The sequence below is a fragment of the Hippichthys cyanospilos genome, chromosome 5 (assembly GCF_059441005.1).
Source record: "Hippichthys cyanospilos isolate Australia breed blue-spotted pipefish chromosome 5, RoL_Hcya_1.0, whole genome shotgun sequence".
Taxonomy (NCBI): domain Eukaryota; kingdom Metazoa; phylum Chordata; class Actinopteri; order Syngnathiformes; family Syngnathidae; genus Hippichthys; species Hippichthys cyanospilos.
In genome coordinates this window covers 24,929,861-24,949,134 of record NC_142373.1, presented here as the reverse complement: position 1 = coordinate 24,949,134, position 19,274 = coordinate 24,929,861, and the positions used below count along the sequence as shown (strand labels likewise).

At 39.9% G+C, this 19,274-nt stretch overlaps 3 protein-coding genes across 3 annotated transcripts; all 3 read left to right on the top strand.

Moving 5' to 3' along the window:
• The first annotated feature begins 2,437 nt into the window (after positions 1 to 2,437).
• Positions 2,438 to 3,306, top strand: LOC148424093 (gamma-crystallin M3-like). Its single transcript, XM_088414832.1, has 3 exons — positions 2,438 to 2,495; positions 2,705 to 2,947; positions 3,028 to 3,306. Exons 1-3 carry the CDS (start codon positions 2,463 to 2,465, stop codon positions 3,304 to 3,306), a joined length of 555 nt encoding a protein of 184 aa, XP_088270958.1. The 5' UTR covers positions 2,438 to 2,462.
• A 4,311-nt stretch (positions 3,307 to 7,617) lies between these two features.
• On the top strand, positions 7,618 to 10,774 carry LOC148424092 (gamma-crystallin M3-like). The gene is made up of 3 exons (XM_088414521.1): positions 7,618 to 7,701; positions 9,292 to 9,534; positions 10,455 to 10,774. The coding sequence occupies exons 1-3, from the start codon at positions 7,672 to 7,674 to the stop codon at positions 10,728 to 10,730; spliced, it is 549 nt and encodes a 182-aa protein (XP_088270647.1). The 5' UTR covers positions 7,618 to 7,671; the 3' UTR covers positions 10,731 to 10,774.
• A 5,267-nt stretch (positions 10,775 to 16,041) lies between these two features.
• LOC148424091 (gamma-crystallin M3-like) lies at positions 16,042 to 18,194 on the top strand. Its single transcript, XM_088414515.1, has 3 exons — positions 16,042 to 16,117; positions 16,183 to 16,422; positions 17,864 to 18,194. Exons 1-3 carry the CDS (start codon positions 16,103 to 16,105, stop codon positions 18,140 to 18,142), a joined length of 534 nt encoding a protein of 177 aa, XP_088270641.1. The 5' UTR covers positions 16,042 to 16,102; the 3' UTR covers positions 18,143 to 18,194.
• Positions 18,195 to 19,274: the final 1,080 nt, after the last annotated feature.

Genomic DNA, 19,274 nt, shown 5'->3' with positions numbered 1-19,274 from the left:
ATAAAATGATGTATAAAATTTACACTTCACAAATGTACCCAAATGTTACAGATTCTCTTATTCAATGTAGACATATATTTCTATTAAGTGAATAACTCTTTTTGAGCACAGATTCAGATCTTTTCAGTTCTATTTCATAGTTGTTCCAGAAATTGAAACCTCGAACAGATACACACATTTGCTTGCTGGTGGCTAGCAAAAAATAAATAAATAAAAAAACAACAGTGTTTTTTTTGTATTTATTTTTTTTTATTGTCAGCAAACTGCAACATCCTCTTTTTAACAGACTGAACATGCCTGTGTGTTTAGTCCCAACATTGTATCTATAGAAAATGGGTGGATCGATGTTACCTACATATCAGCAACAGAATACTGCAGAGTTAAAGAGCAGTGCAAACTTGAAATCAACACTTTGACAACATTCTGTCTCCCATTGTTTAATTGATGGATGAATTTAGTGAGCATTGCACACTGCACATAAATAATATAAACAATGACAATATTATAAATACAATCATATATACTGTATACCGTATATCAAATTTACACGTCACAAACTTTAACACAAGATCTTATTTAATTTAGATTTTTTTTTTTTTTTTTTTATATTTTTAACAATATGTTTTAGAACTCTTTTTGAGCACAGCCATTGATTCACATCATTTCAGTTCTATTTCATAGTTATTCCATAAACTGACTGCTTGAGCAGATGCTCACATTTGCTTGACCGGTGGAGAAAAACAGCAGATAAGCCGCACTGGACTATAAACCGCAGGGCTCAAGTCGTGACAAAAAAGTCACGGCTTATAGTCCGAAAAATATGGTATTTGTTTTATTTTGCCGAAAGCAGATATAGAAGCCAGCTATTTTCAAGTAATTAGATGAATTAACTAGATGACTGGGGCAGAATGGGGTAAAATAAACAAGATGACTTAACTAGATGACTAGGGCAAAATGGGTAAAATAAACAAGCTTCATGTCACTTTCATGTGCATAATGTCCCGTTCTCTTTGTCCACAAATTGAAAAGAGATATACAGTGTTGAGGTGGTATTTTCAAATCAAGATTCTCAGACTAATTCTGTTGTTTTCTTCAACTCTAGGAAAGCCCTGGAAACACATGTTTTAACAAAAACATTCTCTCTTCATCTGGGGTGCAAATCCAAAACATTGCTCTTGTTTCAGATTCAACTCTCAGCAAAGTTTTTGAAATTTGATGGCACAACACAACCACAGAGGAGCATTGCCCTCATGTGTGTGACATAATGTAACTTGCTTAGAATATCCATTCATCCATTTTGTATAGCCACTTATCCTCACAAGGGTTGCAGGCTTCCTATTGCCTTATCCCAGCCGCCTTTGGGCAGTAGGCGGAGGACACCCTGAACCGGTCGCAAGCCAATTGCAGGGCACAAAGAGACGGTCAACCATTCACACACCATATCACACCGAAGTACAATTTAGTATGTCCAATTCACCTGCCATACATGTTTTGGGATACAGTGTGGGAGTACTGGGAGGGAACATTATGGTGTATTTTTTACTTGTATTAGTTGCTATGTGTATTCATATACAAGAATTTGAGTGAGTATTGAGCCTAAAAATTTAGTTTGTGGCAAGGATGTCCATTTTTTTTGTTGACATCTTTAACAGGTTGTGCTAACTAGCTAGTTGGCTAATAACCTGTAAGCAGCAATGTGTATTTTCTACTAATCCCTTATTTTCCTACCTCATCCATCTATCCATCCATTATCATGACTAACACACCTAAGGGCAATTCGGAGTGTCCAATTTACAAATCCTGTTTTTTTTTTTGTTTTTTTTTGTTTTTTTTTTTGGGGGGGGGGGGGGGGGGGGGGTGAAGCAGGAAAACGGAGTACCTGGAGAAAATCCACACAGGCACAAAGAGAACATGCACACTCCACAAATGGAAGGCCAGAGCCGGAACCAAAAGGTGGAAGCGCTAACCAGTCTCCCACTGTGGCGCCATTTTCATAAACTGTGATTACAATTAACATTTTAACTGCTGGGAAATATAACAAGAGATCTTAAGGAGGGTATTTTATGAGAACTCTCATAATGTATATTTTGGTCAGAGCGATCTGTTACTTATGCAAGACTTTATCTGCCGACGTGCAGACATTTTTGCTAGCGCAGGTCACATTGAAAGACCAAAGACAATTCTCAACCCTACTAGTCATAGTCCCGTTTGTTAACCATGCAGTTGCGCCTTTTCACATGTGAAAGCATGGCCAAAAATTCTTTCTATCGTGAAAGAAAAGGCTTTTCTAAAGGATTGAAAGGTTCCCCAGCCCTGAAATTATGGTCATAACTGTGTTCTGGGTGTCAACAGGGTTGCTGACTCAGGGATTTGTAAAGAGGAGGGGCCTTCACTTGTTCAGGTATAAAAGGTAAGGGTGAAACTCGGTACAGCACACCACAACAACACATTCTCCATCCAACATGAGCAACACTGGGAGCAGCATGAGGGGCAAGGTACATTACGCTTAAATTCCTCCATCCATCTCTCCATTTTTCGTCCCGTTCGGACTCAGTAGATGTGGGAAAGCCCACTTTTAGGAAGGGTACACCATAGACTGGTCTCCAGTCAATTACAGGGCACATATAGACATTTCATGTCATATGATTCATGTTCTTATATAAGTTCTTGATCATTGCTCACTGTCTTCCTCCTGCTTTCTCAGATCATCTTCTATGAAGAGAGGAACTTCCAGGGTCGCTCCTATGAGTGCACAGGCGACTGCTCTGACATGTCCTCCTACCTAAGCAGGTGCCAGTCCTGCCGGGTGGAGAGCGGCTGCTTCATGGTCTATGAACGCCCCAACTTCATGGGTAACCAGGTTTTTATGAGGCGGGGCGAATACACCGATTCCATGAGCATGATGGGCATGAGGGACTGCGTCAGATCCTGTCGCATGATTCCCAAGGTGGGTAAAAAAACAATGTCTTTCAAAAGTAAAAAGTCTCCAGCGATGGAAAGTGTCTTTACCAAACTCTTTTCAAGCAGCACAGAGGCCAGTTCAGGATGAGGATCTTCGAGAGGGAGAACTTCAGTGGCCAGTCCCACGAGCTGATGGATGACTGCGAACACATCATGGAATGCTTCCACATGAATGAATGCATGTCCTGCCAGGTGATGGAGGGCCACTGGCTGATGTTTGAGCAGCCCAACTTCCGCGGCAAAATGTTATATGTGAAGCCTGGCGAGTATCGCAACTTTAGGGAGATGGGCCTGAACAGCACTCGCTTCATGAGCATGAGGCGAATCACAGATTCTTGCAATTAAATGTCCAATAAATAAGTTATGCTGCGCACTATTCAACATTTGTCAGACATTCATTCACTTCACTGTATTAATTTGTCATTTTGAATATTGAATTGCATGGAATGCACAGACATTGCAAGGCAACACGTGAGCGGGAGATGCAAGGGTAATTGCAGTGCATGGTTTGTAAAAGAACTAATTGTTATATGTACTTGTAGCTTTACATAAAATGGACAAAAGAGAGGAAAAGATTACTGGTCGGCATATTAACATTTGCTTTAGGTCTGCTCATCATCAGCACTTGTTAAAGTGCCACTTTGAATCTGGATGATTGTACCATTGCCCAACGTGGCTTTGCAAAAAACCTTGGCGTGACATGCTCTCCTTTCAAATGTATATTAGAAACACTACTAGAACTGCGTTCTTTCTATCGCCAAGATTTGCCCTATTCTGTCTCCTAGTGATGCTGAAACATTAATTCATGCATTTGGTACATCCACCCCTTGACTACTGTTACGTATTGTTTTCTGGACTTTCCTTGTCTAGCATGAAACGCCTGCAGTCAGTACAAAATGCCGCCGCTTGACGAGGACGAGAACGTTCAATCTTATTACCCCGATATGAGCCAACTTGCACTGGCTTCCAATACACCTGATATGCAGTTTTAAGGTGTTGTTAATTATTTATAAATTTTACACGGCTTAGCTCCCTCCTATCTTGTTGACTTAGTATCACCATATATTCCGTCCCGACAACAAAAAACACTGTTTTTTTAATTACCTCTCTCACTTTTTCCATTCGCGCGCCAGTGCTCTGTAACGCCTTACCTATGGAAGTTCGAGCAACCACCTCCGTAGAAATCTTTAAATCCTGACATAGAACACATTTCTACACTCAAGAATTTACTTAGGGTTTGTTAGTTAGGGTCTGTAGGAATGCAGCTTTCTCATTTCCCTTCCTGTCCCCTTCTTCTGGTTTGGAGAGCTGGCTAGATGGTGAGTGGCAAATTGAATGCTGTCGCGCGTACTTGCGCTGATCCACTAATGCGGGTTTTGAGATGGACCACCTCCACCGCGACGTTTCTCTTGGAATGGACTCACAGGGCCAGACTGTGAGGAGGATCTTACCCGATGGCATCTCTTGGCATCATGGCATCTTCACACAGCACATTGACTGCCTAATATGGCACAATGTGTTTACTTTTGGCACTTGACATCTCATGCAACCTGTTGAGCCCAGAAGGGGGCTCCATGCATCTGCTGTCTTTTCTCGAAGTTTCTTATTTTTTTCTCAGATAGGTTTCTTGAGTTTATCCCTTTCTCTTCTGGGAGCTTTGCTCAGGGGAATGCCGTTGTGTATATATGTAATATTCTGTGTGATCCTATTTGTGATTTCTTTTTCACCTGTCCGACCTGTATCTATCTTTCGATGGCAGTGTGAACGACATCCGATTTTTTTTCAAATACGGCCCGGGCCACTTGGTTTCGTGGTTCTAAATCAGATACATACCGATCTTTTGACGTGTCTGAATGGCCAAGTCGCATTCATCCGACTCGCTCAAAAAGACACAAGCAGGTTGGAAATACCAAACAACAAATGTGGACGAGCTGAAGACAATGCATTCAAGGAGGATTACATGACAAATCAGTCAGTCAGGTCGACTGCCTGATTTCTTGTCGCCAGCCCTTCCATTTTCAATGACCTTCCGTTAAAAATCACGCAAGCCTCCTCCCTGGTCAACAGTAAAACTCGTCTTAAGACACATTTCTATTCTTCTTCTATTCTTCTTCTACAGTACATACTTGTACTGTATTTTGTTTGATGTTTTTTTTTTCTCTTTCATCATTCCTTCCATTTTCTAGAGCTGCTCATTGCAACACAGGGGTTGCAGGCTTGTTGGTTTCTATCCTAGCTGACTTTGGGCAGTTGGCGGGGGACACCCTGAACTGGTTGCCAGTCAATTGCAGGACATACATAGACGAGCAACCATTCACGCATTCAATCACACCTAAGGACAATTTAGAATGTCCAAGCACCTAAGCATGTCATGCATGCTTTTGTAGGAGTGTGGGAGGAAGCCAGAGAGTGCGGAGAGAACTTACGCAAGCTCGGGGAGAATGCACAGGAAGGAGTCAGTGCAGGAGTCACTGTGAGGTGGAAATGCTAACCACCGCACCACTATTTTTACGTCGTATTCTTTACAGTTATTATTTATAGTTTTTTTTTTTTAGTTTAATATGTGCTAGCTTACTGTTTTCATATTGTTATTAAATGACGTGTTTTATCATATGACTACTGAGTGCTGACTCAATAAGCAGAAATACAGCAGCAATGAGTGTTTCAAATAGGTATTTGGTTTGACTTGGAGTTTGAGCTGAGCTAAAAGTTTCAGCCAAGCAAATTTAAGTCCATGAACTTGCAATGGCAGTCTGCATTGACTTGAGTCCCCCACCTCTGTAAGCTACACAAAATGCTCAGAGTTGACAGCCATCATTACTGAAAGAAATTTAAAGCTTTACTTTCAATTGAAATGTCATTAATGCTGGCACCTAATTGATGAGCAAGATAAAGAAATTTACGGAAACTAAAGAAATGTGCCTAGTTTAAAGGCACTTCTGGGTTGTCATTCTGTATCTACTTCCAGGAGACACTGACAAGAGCAACCAAGAACTTCTGTGATCGTCTGCGGATTGATGCTCCATGCATCAGTTGATGACAGCAGCGGTCCATGTGTTTCACACTTACGCCTTCGGTGGTGTCCGACTCTAATAAATACCCCCAAGAAGCACATGTACGCATCACTGGGCGTACACCTTAATCGTGAATAACATAGGCTACTTTTCGGAGCATTTAAACAACAATAGAGCCGCATCAGCAATTAAAACTTATCACTATACATTATAAGCATATTGCTTTGAACAAGGTTTTTGACAAAGGGCAAAAGTAATCATGTAGAAATATTTACCTTTGTAAAGAACACTGATAGAAGTGAAGTATTAAAGACTCATTCATGACACTGACATTTTGCAATTGCTCGAATAAGGTTTGAATTCACCAAGTTCACTTTGCACATTAATAGTTTTATGTGAAAAAGAAGGACCATAAAGTAGGCACAGGAAAGAAAAATAGAGTTGTTTTTCTTAAAAAACATCGACAGGCATATTTTGGCTGATGTCAGAATGAGTGCATTCACAAAAAAGGTTCTGCAGGCCCTGAAGTGAGAATGAAAAAAACAAATACCAAAGCCAATTATAAAAAGAAAAACACGTTTATAAAAGACAAAACAAAAACAAAAAAAGGAAAAGCCTAATGGCTGTAACAGGTAAATTTGATACTGCATTGATTCTCTGATTATGAAGTGAATGAGATGGTGGGGGCATCAGCTGTACTTGCAACACAATAAAATCTAACAACACTGTGTTAATATAGTTTTTCCTACAAAAAACACTGGGAACATCCATCCATTTTCTACACGAGGATCGTGGGCATGCTGGGGCTTATTCCGGTCATTTTGGGGCAATAGGCAGAGTAAACCTGAACTTTTTGCCAGCTAATGGCAGGGCACACAAATGCAAGCATTCATTCTCTTAAACACACCTAGGGACATTTTTAAGTGTTTTATGTACTCACAATGCATGTTTTTGAAATGTGTGATGACCATAGGCACAGAGAGAACTTGCAAACTCCACCCAGGAACGCAGGAGCCGAATACCGACCCTGCATTGTGAGTGAGGTAGACGTGCTAACCACTGGGAACATGTTACTCCAAAAGATGTACATTTCACAGATATGCAAGTTAACCATGTCAGCTGATCAAGCCGTGCATTAACTAGCTAAAAATAAATTGGAATTAAAAAATAAGTCTTTTGGCAATTTAAAGTTTTTAAAGCTCAAGCTATGGCAGTTATTTTTGAAGAAGAAGAAGTCAAAATACCTCGATAATATGACCTTGAATGAACAAGAGAATTATGTCTAAACAACCACAGCGAATTGTTACTGGTCCTCTGAGTTCCAGGTTGGATCCCATCAATGTGATGGTAATTAAATGCAGCTTGCAATGTGAATGTACAGCATGTACAGTTTTATTGCCGATCCTCCTCTTCTTTGTTCTCATCAGCTCAAACAGCACAATGAAACCAGCCGTTTTGTTCATTTCAATTACAAAAGGCTTTGTGATACCTGGTCTTCAAGGGCCTAGTCACGAGACCACCATGTTAGACATGTGACACAGGCCCCTTTTGCACTCCATAGCACGTTGCTGGCTCAGGGCTTTACACAATAGGGGCCCGCTGATGCCCTGGGCAGCGTTTGGGTATAAAAGCGAGGGTTAAATGGAAAGGGGACAGCATCAGTTCAGTGCTAATAGCAGCAGCTCACCTGGTAACCATGACCACTACTGACATGAGCATGGGCAAGGTAAGAATTTCATATCTCCTGTCATAGGGATTCCTAAATTCTGCAAGAGTGTACTGACAGTTAGATATATCATCAAATATAGCCTTTTTCACTATAAAAAAAAATAGACTCCAAAAATGTACTCTGTGAAATCTATGAAAAAAAAAATCTGAATGAGGGTTGCCATACATAATATTATAATTTTACCGTATTTACAAATCTGTTCACATCGCCTTTGCCTAATGGGTCATATATACTGAAGGAAAGGTTTTACATTTGACATCAGCAGCTTCAAATTCAAAGAGTCCAAATAAATGACTTTTTTGGACTTTTGGAGGGGAGAGGGCATTATAATGAAGCATCTTTGCAACCGTTTTTTAAATAATAACCTTTTGAAAATAAGATTTTTTTTCAATTATTATTTTTTTATCAAATATTTTTTTTATCAAATATTTTTTTATTTATCAAATTAAGGTATAAACGTATATAAAAAAAACACACACACAAAATGATCTGATTTGAGCCATTTATCTTGATACCACTAACAAAAAGCATCGAAACAAACACTAGGAGGCTAAAAATTAGGATAGATCGTCAAAACAGGTGAGTTCAAAACAGTACCATGCATTCTTTCCTAAGTGGTTGCAAATTGGATTTACTTGACTTGATTGCAAAGTTTAGACGAGGGAGCCATATGACCATCTACATCGAGTGGCTAGCATGAATGTTGAAAAGGGGTGCAAGGGTAATATAATGGCTAAAATCGTTTTCCTCAATTATATTTTGCCAAGCCCTCCATTGGAAAGAGATAACGTTTTGCACCCCCTTCCCCTCACTCGACGCACTGGCTATAAATAAGATTATTATCTGTGAAACTTGTGTAAGAATAGCTAAATCTGTATCCCTATGTTAACATTAGCAAAAGAAAAATATATATATACATCAACTTTCAAGAACTGTTTTTTATGTTTTACAGCAGCGATCACCAGCCTTTTAGAAACCGAGAGCTACTTCTTTGGTACTGAGTAATACAAAGGGATAATAGTTCATGTGAAGACCCTGATCATGTTATTGATTTCTCACAATATTTAAAAAACAGCTGCAGTAAATAAGTAAATCAAGTGTAATACATGTCATATGCATAATTGTAAGTAAAATTTCTAGAAAATCACAATCTTCTCTCACTTGTAAAGTATTTGCAGAACAGGTCTGTGGGCTACTCATGTGATAATCGGGGGGCTACCCAGTATCCGTGGCCACCACATTGGTGACCACTGTTTTACATTGTTTATACAGATTACATCTTAGTCTAAAACAGAAAAAATAACCAAGTGCATCAAAGTGCCTGAAACCTGATGTTGAAGGTCCTTATTTTATTGCAACTACACTTCACATGACAAAAACAAAGCCTTTTCCCTGGGGTCATCCGTGCCCCTCCTGGCATCACCTCGCACCCCCCCACCCAAGGAGAGCCCACTCCAGTATTTGTGAAGCACTGGGCTAAAAAAAAACATAGAGATGGGGTGCATCATCTTTGTTCATACAGTGAAAACAGGTGCAAAGCTACACAAGTCAATGAAAATGTTCTTAGATCCCAGTGTGCTTTTCCAGATCATCTTCTACGAGGAGAGGAACTTGCAGGGTCGCTCCTATGAGTGCATGAGTGACTGCTCCGACGTGTCCTCCTACCTGAGCAGGTGCCAGTCCTGCCGGGTGGAGAGCGGCTGCTTCATGATCTATGAGCGTCCCAACTTCATGGGCAACCAACACTTCATGAGGAGGGGCGAGCACGCCGACTCTATGAGCGTGATGGGCATGAGCAGTGGCATCAAGTCTTGCCGCATCATCCCCATGGTGGGTAGGATGGAGGATTTTGGTCCAGTGCGTTCACGCTCTAACCTTTGAGTCCAGGAGGTTGTTCACAATTTGTGTCATTTCTGTCATATCATCATGGAAAAAGCAATATGGCTGCCTCAATCTGGCACTTCATCCCAGAGATCCATCAGGTGTATTGTAACATAATAATGAAGCTCTCTTGGCTTGAGTGACAATTTTTTTGTAGGATATCTTTTATATACAAAAAATTGAATTTACATTGTTAGAAACATGTTGAAAAGCAGAACTCATAACTGTCAAAGTATTTGGGCATTCTAAGTTTTTTTTTTCTTTGAAATAATAATTACAGTTTTAGCCATAGTGGTACGCATCTAAATATTTTAAACTTCTTAAAGAAATCCCCCAAATGCTTGGTTGGGCCAATAACTTTGCATCCTAGCGGGGCAAAATAATGTTTTAATATTTTAATAATGTTTCAGTGGCTTACAATAATATTGAATATATTTATTAAGGATGAAATCTAATTTTTTGCTTAAAATTTCTCTGCTGGATTTTAACCCTTTACTGGGCACAGCGGCCCCTTTGGGCCGATAGTCTAAAGAGACAAAAATGGGCTTTATTAGGCACATGTTTTTTGTATTTTTAAGTCCTAAAAGGCAAGAATTCTCAGAATTTAGGGGTATGTTAGAATTTAAGCAATGGCTGTTACGGGGACTGTCGGATGAAAGTGACCGCTGTGCCCAGTCAAGGGTTAATGTTTATCATAGTCAAAATACTCGTGTTGGATAGTATTTTTTTCGGTGTTACGTTGTGTCAAAAAGTTGAAACCAACAGGTTTAAAAGTCTGATTGCAGGATTGAGGAAAAACCATAGACGACAAAGATATGACTATGAGTGAAATTGGAAACCTGTATTTTTTTTCACTCTCCCCAAAACAGCACAGAGGCCAGTTCAGAATTCGACTTTTTGAGCGGGAGAACATGAGCGGCCAGTCCCAAGAGCTGCAGGAGGACTGCGACAACATCATGGAGCGTCTCCGCATGAATGACTGCATGTCCTGCCAGGTGATGGAGGGTCACTGGCTGCTGTTCGAGCAGCCCAACTTCCGCGGCAAGATGGTGTACGTGAGGCCCGGTGAGCACCGCAGCTTCAGGGAGATGGGAATGAGCAGCACTCGCTTCTTGAGCATGAGGCGCATCATGGACACGTGCTAAATGTTCAATTTTTCAAATTAAAGCAACAAAAAAATAGCTGTTTACTTTTGTGAGTTCCTCTCTTTTTTTTCATTTCCATTCTTTTCCATTCATTATCTTAGCCACTTATCTTCACAAGGGGCACGGGCGTGCTGGAAGTTATCCCATGTGTCATCAGGTAACAAGCGGGGTACATTCTGCCAATTGCAGGGCATAGAAAGACAAACGCTCGCAAGTACACCTAAGAATATTTTAATGCAGTGGGGTTCATGGCCTGACTGCAGGAGGACCATGTAATAATTTGGGTGTTTTGAAACTTTTAATCTCTTAACAGTTATAGATTTGTGCCTTGTTTGGCTTAGTCTTTGTTTTTTGTCTCCACCTCTGGCCGTTGTCGATAGTGCAATTTTTGGTGAGGAGGGACATTGTGGAGCAATCGCTGTCGGTGCGCACACGTTGTTCCTTCTTTTTGTGAAATGTGGCCCACGAATGTCTGCGAGTTGTGTTTTCTTCGTTGGAATGTTGTCATTCATGTTGATATGCCCCAAACTAGTCGTTTGCTGGTCCAATTTGTGACTGTAGACAACATGCTAGCTAATGTTCGTTTTTCTCTTCAGCATATTATATAGTGTTGCCTTGTATGTGTTTAGTTCGTTAGCAATTTCGTTTGTGCTAGGTATTTACTTTGTGGTAAATGTTAGCATATGCAAATGTTTGGCATTGATAATCATACTCATTTGCATCTAATTAACGTTTTGTACTGAAAGAATATCATTGGTAATTCAATTATATAATTGATTTAATCCGCGCAATTTGTGTACATTTAGTAAGCTATACAATTTTTGCATACGGGATTTACCTGAGTTATGTTTGGTGTATTTTCCTTTTTTCACGGTTTTACAATATAAATAAGGGAAAGCTGTACCACTGACATAACTAACAACTAACATAACTAACTGTTTACAATCATTTGCTGTTCGCTGTCTACCAGTGCTTCTCAAATAGTGGAGTGGGTGATGCCAGGGATGGTGCAGATGTCCCCAGGGGAAAAGGCTTTGTTTTTGTCATGTGAAGTGTAATTGCAATAAAATAAGAATTTTCATATTTTTTTGTTTTTGTTTCAGGCACCTTGATGCACTTTGTTCTTTCCAACCCGTATAAACACTGTAAAAATAATTAACAGTTGTTGAATGTTTTTGATTGCATTTTTTTTGTTAATGTTAAAAAGGTTACAGGTTTAGGAATATTAGTCAAATTCTATAGATAATAATCTTATTTTGAATTAGCGCGTCAAGTGTGTGTGTGTGTGTGTGTGTGTGTGTGTATGTGTGTGTTTGTGTGTGTTGGGGGGGAAGGGGGGGGGGGGGGGCAAAAGTTTTCTCTTTCCCAGGGGGGCATGGCAAAATATAATTAAGGGCTTCACAGATGAAAAGAGGTCATGTGGAGACCTCTTTCGAAAAAAGAAGTCGTACACAGACATCTTTTCAGTGTAAGGTACACAACAGCATCCCCTGTCCAATCTCCCAGAAGGGGAAGGAAAAACTCAAAACCCCAATTAGGAGAAAATCAGAAACCTCCAGAAGGGACCACAGGTGGGAGGAGCCCCCTTCCAGGCCCACAGGTTGAAGTGGATGCTGCATGTACCAAATACAGACATACACATAAACAATATAGATTACAGAAAACATATTGTGCTATATAGTGCAGTGATGTCTTGACAGCAGGCAAAGCCATTGGGCAGGAACCATCCCACATTCCAACCAAGTGGACCGCAGACGGCCGCACTCCTAACCCGCGATGGTCGATCAGCGCAGGACCAAATGGAGGCGGTCGAGTCAACCCTCACCATCTCGCTAGCCTCCTCTCCGAGCCGGAAGAGGGGGGCAGGAAAAAGGAAAAAAAGAAGAAAGCTGCACACAGGCTCAATTAACTAAATGCTTTTCAATATAAATGTGTTTTTTGTCGGGATTTAAAGATTTCTACTGAGGTGGCTGCGCGAACTTCCATTGGTAGGGCATTCCATAGTACTGGCGCGCAAATGGAAAATGCCCTTGATCCCGCGGACTTCTTTTTAGCCCGTGGGGTCGATAGCAAACCGGCATTTTGTGATCGAAGTTGTCGGGACGGAACATATGGTGATACTAAGTCGACGAGATAGGAAGGAGCTAAACCGTGTAAAATTTTATAAGTAATTAACAGCACCTTAAAATCACATCTCACGTGTATTGGAAGCCAATGCAGGTCAGCTAGAATCGGAGTGCAAACACCTCACAGGATGGCCGAAGGCGGAAGGGAACCGGCGATCTCTGCATATAAGGCAAAAATGCTTCCATTGTGCTCCCCATCCTTTTTGTTTGTATTTCAAACGTATAATAGTACGTACATCAATAGCACATACATCAATAGTACATACATCAATGTAATTTGAGCAACATAACATTGCCATTGACAACTATAGAAATCAATGGCTCATTCACAGTCTGCCCAGTCAAATGGATCTTTGATGTCGATAGACGTCAATGGCAATGAATGAGTTCAAGGGTATGTATCATGCCTTTTGAAACTTAAAACATTAGTTGGCATGTACACATATATGATTTTATACAGTATATGACTGTATATTACTTTTGGCATAGTGATGCCTTAATTTCTTATGAAATATTATAATATTGAACCTGAAAGTAAGATGCCTGGCATTAGCGCAAATAGCAACTCATTCGCTGTGCCTATCTTTGTTCACAAAATGAAAAGAAGCACAGGTACCAAGGTTTCGTCATCCCATGTCCACCGGGTTTGGCACCACATTTCACAAGCACACTGTCTCTTCCTCGTCTACCGCTTCGTGGAATAAAACCAATCGTAACACTAGTTCACTAGTGTGTTGTTGACATCGTCACTGCCCCTTGAGCCAGAGATGTCAGGTGATTGAATCAGCCTATCGAATCGTCTTGGAATGAACTGCCATCAGATAAATTACTCAAAAACACCTGAAGAGGGAGGCAAAACAACACAAACACGAGCCAACTCTTAGAGGCCATGACAAGTTAATGATTTCAGGTGCGGCCTATGAGGCCAGGTACCAGTTGAGCCACCAACCGGTACCAGGCTTGGGGACCTCTGTTCTAACCCAAAGAAAACCATACATATTTTCATAACAAGACTGAACTGTATGTTAAAGGTAATTCATGCATTGAAGTCATATGTCACACTTCAGATTTCACATTGTTTTCGGTGATTGAGAACTAGTGACACACAAATTTCATAGACATACAAAATCTGAAAAAATATTGTATATCATCAATTCTAGTTCAGTACAATTTATATGTTCAAAAGGAGTAGTAAGAAGAACACAATCTTAACTAGTCCTACCGCTTGTTCTCATAAAATTATCATAAATCATGTTGTCTTGTTGATATATTAGTGGGTTATTCCTATAGTCCAAATAAAAATACCTGTGATCAAACTGGGTGTGCCTAAAGACCTACGAATTAAGGATTCTGTGCAGTTGCCCATGTTTATTACTGAATGATATACCTTTGTAGAAATAAATTTTAAAATCTCATTTTATGCACATCTTTTCAATTCCATTTCATAATTTCGATTTGACTTAGCCCTTAAATACAAATTTATTTCATGTTAGTTCTTGTCTTTGATTTTTCAAAGATACCTTCACCATTTAGACCACAGGTGAAGAACTCCAGACCCCGAGGGCCCGTCTCCAGCATATTTTCCGGATGTCTCTCACCAACACAACTGATTGAAATGATTAGCTTATTAGCAGGGGGAAAAAGCAAGCGTTTTTTTACCCTCACCCTCTTTCTGATTTCAAAACTAGTTGGAAGTGTGACAAATACACCCAAAAGGTATTTTATCATTATAGTCATCCCAGCCCTCTGACAAAAACTGTAACTGCAACGTGGCCCTCGATAAGAACGAGTTTGACACCCCTGCTTTAGACCATAATGACCTTCCCTGACTTTGAGGAGCCTCTGGACACTGTGGCAAAGTTAATTGTCATATACTTTGTATATTATTCGTGCTGTTTTGGTTTAGACTGAATTGTAGAATTTGAGAGTATTTGATTTGATCAATAATGTGTTATTTTATTCTATATAATTTGGTCAATAATTAATATTGCTAATTTTTGGAGTTTAAAGATAGATTATTTGTTTTGTAAGCACTGACACTTATTCTCCATGTCGGGCATGAAGAATGAACAATATAATGTACAGTATATGATGATTGCTTTTTCTGGTGAGCCTTTATTTTATACAGGTTACCTATTTTTTTCATCTAGACTAAGTAAATTAGCGGTAATTTTGCTTTGGTGCTTAATTTGTCTGTTACAAAAGATTATATACGTTGTCTTTTTTTTCATCTAATGGTAATTTATTAATAGCCTTTTTTAATTATTTTATAGTTTTTCCACCGTCCTGAGAAGCTGCTCGAGGTTTTCTCCTAAGCAATCTAAAGTTGTCATCAGCACATGATACTTTTCCTGCACAATGCAGGGAAAAATGCTAAATACATAGTATTTTGCCCGACATGATAGTAAACACTGTCATCCTCAAATGTATAGTTTCTTCCACACCATCTACTCCATAATATGCACAGAATGTAAGTCTATTCATTTATTTGTAGTTTAATATGATTGCACTTTTTGCACTATTACCGTTTTTTGTTTTTGTTTTATTGCCTACTTTATTATTTGCTTGAATGTGGAATGTAGTCAGCTCGGGGAAGTGAACAGAATGAGAATTTCCTTTTGTAGTATTGCTATGCATATGACAATAAAACTCTTGAATCTTGAATCTATCTTAGGAAAGTGTGAGACACAGCAAATGTCATTGATAGACAGTATAAATAATTTAGGACCAAGCACAGAGCCTTGACGGACTCCAGGAACATTCGTACACTAAGTAAACTCAATCAACTGAGTGTGAGTAATAATACTCTCTATAACATATGATATTTTAAGAGCAGGTTGCATAACATTTCTCATGCTCATTAAAGTGAATTTGTGTACGGCAGTTCAATCGTTTCTATAGTCTGCTTTTTGTTTGTTTTGTAGAATGTATGTGGGTGATGCATTGATGGAATGATCCTTAGGAAGGTTTTGTTTGTGGAAAACCTGCTTTCTGCCTTTGAAAGGTATAGACAATGCAGGTGATACAGTGGGGCCTTTTCGCTACCACCGCAAATCACCATGTGTTTGAAGGTCTCTTTGAATTGCGGCCATGCACGCGGTGGGGCCTCCACTCCATGTTGCTCTGTCAGGACTTTGCACAATGGGGTCATGTATGCTTCACGCACGAGGTCAGGTATAAAAGCAGTCGGCCGACATAGAGAAAACTAAGCAGTCTGTTTGAGCTTCGGCACATACCACCGCAGCCATGACCATGGGCAAGGTAAAGCTGAGATTTGGGGTAATTGCTTTTACTGGATAATGAATTGATGATTGCTTGGCTTTCAGATCATCTTCTACGAGGACAGGAACTTCCAGGGCCGGTCCTATGAAACCAGCAGCGACTGTGCTGACATGTCCTCTTACCTGAGCAGGTGCCTCTCTTGCCGAGTGGAGAGCGGCTGCTTCATGGTCTATGACCGCACAAACTACATGGGCAACCAGTTCTTTGTCAGGAGGGGCGACTACTCAGATTACCAACGCATGGGCATGAGCGACTGCATCAGGTCTTGCCGCATGATCCCCATGGTACTGTATCACAGCAATCCATTTGATCTGTTCAGGGTGATGCGTGAGCTTGGCATCTATGCCGCTATAGACAAGGTTGTTACTGTTAATGGAAATGAACTAAAAGACTAAAATGGAAAAAACAAAAAAATATATTTCTGGTGACAAAAGATTATTTAAGTGAACATGCTTTTTAAAAACACTTTCTGTTCCTACAAGATTGTATGCTTAGGAAAGTAACTGCTAAAGATAATAGTTTGTCAACTATTGATTTAATATCTACATCATTGGTGTCGAGCTCCAGTCCTCGAGAGCCGATATCCTGCATGTTTTCCGCTTTTCTCTCCACAACACACCTGATTCAAATGATTAGCTTTTTAGCAAGCTCTGCAGGAGCTTGAAATTGATCCTAATCCTTTGAATCAGGTGTGATTGAGAGAGAAGGTTCGAAAACATGCAGGATAGCGGCCCTCGAGGAAATGGATTTGACACCTGTGATCTACATCATTTCACATGTTCAATTAATACCTTTAAAAACACAATTTACCACTTTCTCTCAAATGAAAATGGCCTCACCAACCCTTGAGCATGTGTGTTCTCGTTTTCACTTCACATAATCATTCTAGACAAAATATCAACATTTTACTGCTGAAATTGGCTAAATCAGTATCCCTTTAACTACTATTTTTATAACTGGAACTTCCTGAGTCTGAAATGAAGCCTAAGAAACTAAAATTAACTAAAGTTACGATCAAAATGTCCTTTGGGCTTATGTTAATTAATTAATATCACATATGAGCTTTTAAGGTTCATCTCCATTTTTTTTTTATTTTGGGTTTACTGTTTTAACAGTACAGAAGAAGGAAGGTTAAACAAGTATTTGGGAGTTGTAGTTTACTTCACATGATGACACAATATTTAATGACCTGTTTCATTATCTTTCACGAGACAAATATTCCATGTATTAAATAAAAATGAAATAAAATAAAATAAAGCGACACTTAAATACTGGTTATGACTGTCAGATAGGCAAAAGCGTTTTGCCTAATGGCATTTTCCATGAGGACCAACGCATAGTGTCATGAAAGCCTGATCTTGGTCTCCAGCATTCAAACAAAATTACATTTGTGTTTGCAGTGGCAGTATGAATTTTGAATACCGACGAGGTAATAAGTCGACGTATGTCCAAACAACATCATGCTTCGAGTTAGTTACCTATGTCAATGAGAAATTTTGAAATATCAAGTTGATGGCTATTGATTGCAAACACGCAAATTTCCAGTAGTTAGTTTGTCATTTTGATATGAGAAATCCCAAGTTACTTTATAGTCCACCAGCAACTGAAGAAATCCCTCCTTGTCTTTGAGCTCATGCTGCAAAGGAAAGACATACCGAGATAACCATTCAGAACTTTTGACTTGTGTGCATTGGTGACTTTTGCCTTTATCATTTCAACCCACAGCACAGAGGCCAGTTCAGGATCAGGCTCTTTGAACGAGAGAACATGAGCGGCCAGTCCAATGAGCTGCAGGAAGACTGCGAGAACATCCTGGACCGCCTTCGCATGAGTGAATGCTTGTCCTGCAGCGTGCTGGACGGCCACTGGCTGCTGTTCGAGCAGCCCAACTTCAGGGGCAAGATGATTTACCTGAGGCCCGGCGAGTACAGGAGCTTCAGGGACATGGGCATGAGTGGCACTCGCTTCATGAGCATGAAGCGCATCATGGATTCCTGCTCTTAGAAGAAGCTGTGTAGCAAAGGAAGATTTTAAATAAAAATCACTTTTAAATGTACTTCACGGTCTCTTTATAATTCAACCCAAAGACTGTATTGTAGAACTACAGCCGGATGATGCCAATACAAATTTTAAATGAAGAAAATTATTATTATGTTGTCGTATTATTAATACCTTTGACAACATTAAAGGAGTATTCAATCTATTTAGCCATTTACCAAAGTAAAAAAAGTTCATCCATCCATCCATTATCTATAGTCGCTTGTCTAGCGGGTCTCAGGCTTGCTGGTGCCTATCCCATCTGGCTTCAGGCAGTAGGAGGGGTACACCCTGAACTGGTAACACTGTCTATAATTAATATGATAACTGCATTAGCCATTAAGCCACACGTACACACATGCACACACCCTGACAAACTCACACACACACACACACACACGCACACACACACACACACACACACACGCACACACACACGCACACACACACACACACACACACACACACACACATACATGCTTTTCTGACCAACAGGGGACTATAATTCTCCACTGACTATAAGGGGACTGCCCCTTCTGGTTATTTTTCGTATAAAAAAATGAAAACAGAACTTCTTTTTAAGGTCTTAAACATATACACACACACACACACACACACACATATACACACACACACACACGCACACTCACACACTAAGCACTGTAACACACCAATATTTGTACCAGAAGGTCACAACGGGCAATTAAAATATTTTTACACCTTATTACAAAGTAACAAACTAGAAAATCACACTGTTCTGTCACTTGTAAACTATTTGCAGAACAACTCAGCGAGCTAGTCATGTGATACTCGAGGGCTACCCAGTGTCTGAGGGCACCACGTTGGTGACCCCTGGAATAGAAGCTACAGTAGTGGCTGGGCTTGCATTATGCCTCCACTAGATGGTGCTGCACTAAAGGGAATTTCAACAAAACAAGTCAGTCAAACTTTCAGTCAAAAATGAACACTAGAGATGATTTGTGGAAAGTACTATCTGACAATTGATAAAAAAAATACCTCTTGGTTACATTAAAATATTTTTAGATCAATGCCAAGATGAATCAAGTTTAAAAGACTGATAATTGATTCAATTTCTTTT

Bases quoted from the DNA above. Each gene is read 5' to 3' on its own strand.
- LOC148424092 (XM_088414521.1), top strand. From the start codon at position 7,672: ATGACCACTACTGACATGAGCATGGGCAAG. The intron at 7,702-9,291 runs GTAAGAATTTCA...GTGCTTTTCCAG, and splicing joins CTGACATGAGCATGGGCAAG to ATCATCTTCTACGAGGAGAG. The intron at 9,535-10,454 runs GTGGGTAGGATG...TCCCCAAAACAG, and splicing joins CTTGCCGCATCATCCCCATG to CACAGAGGCCAGTTCAGAAT.
- LOC148424093 (XM_088414832.1), top strand. From the start codon at position 2,463: ATGAGCAACACTGGGAGCAGCATGAGGGGCAAG. The intron at 2,496-2,704 runs GTACATTACGCT...CTGCTTTCTCAG, and splicing joins GGAGCAGCATGAGGGGCAAG to ATCATCTTCTATGAAGAGAG. The intron at 2,948-3,027 runs GTGGGTAAAAAA...CTTTTCAAGCAG, and splicing joins CCTGTCGCATGATTCCCAAG to CACAGAGGCCAGTTCAGGAT.
- LOC148424091 (XM_088414515.1), top strand. The intron at 16,423-17,863 runs GTACTGTATCAC...TTCAACCCACAG, and splicing joins CTTGCCGCATGATCCCCATG to CACAGAGGCCAGTTCAGGAT.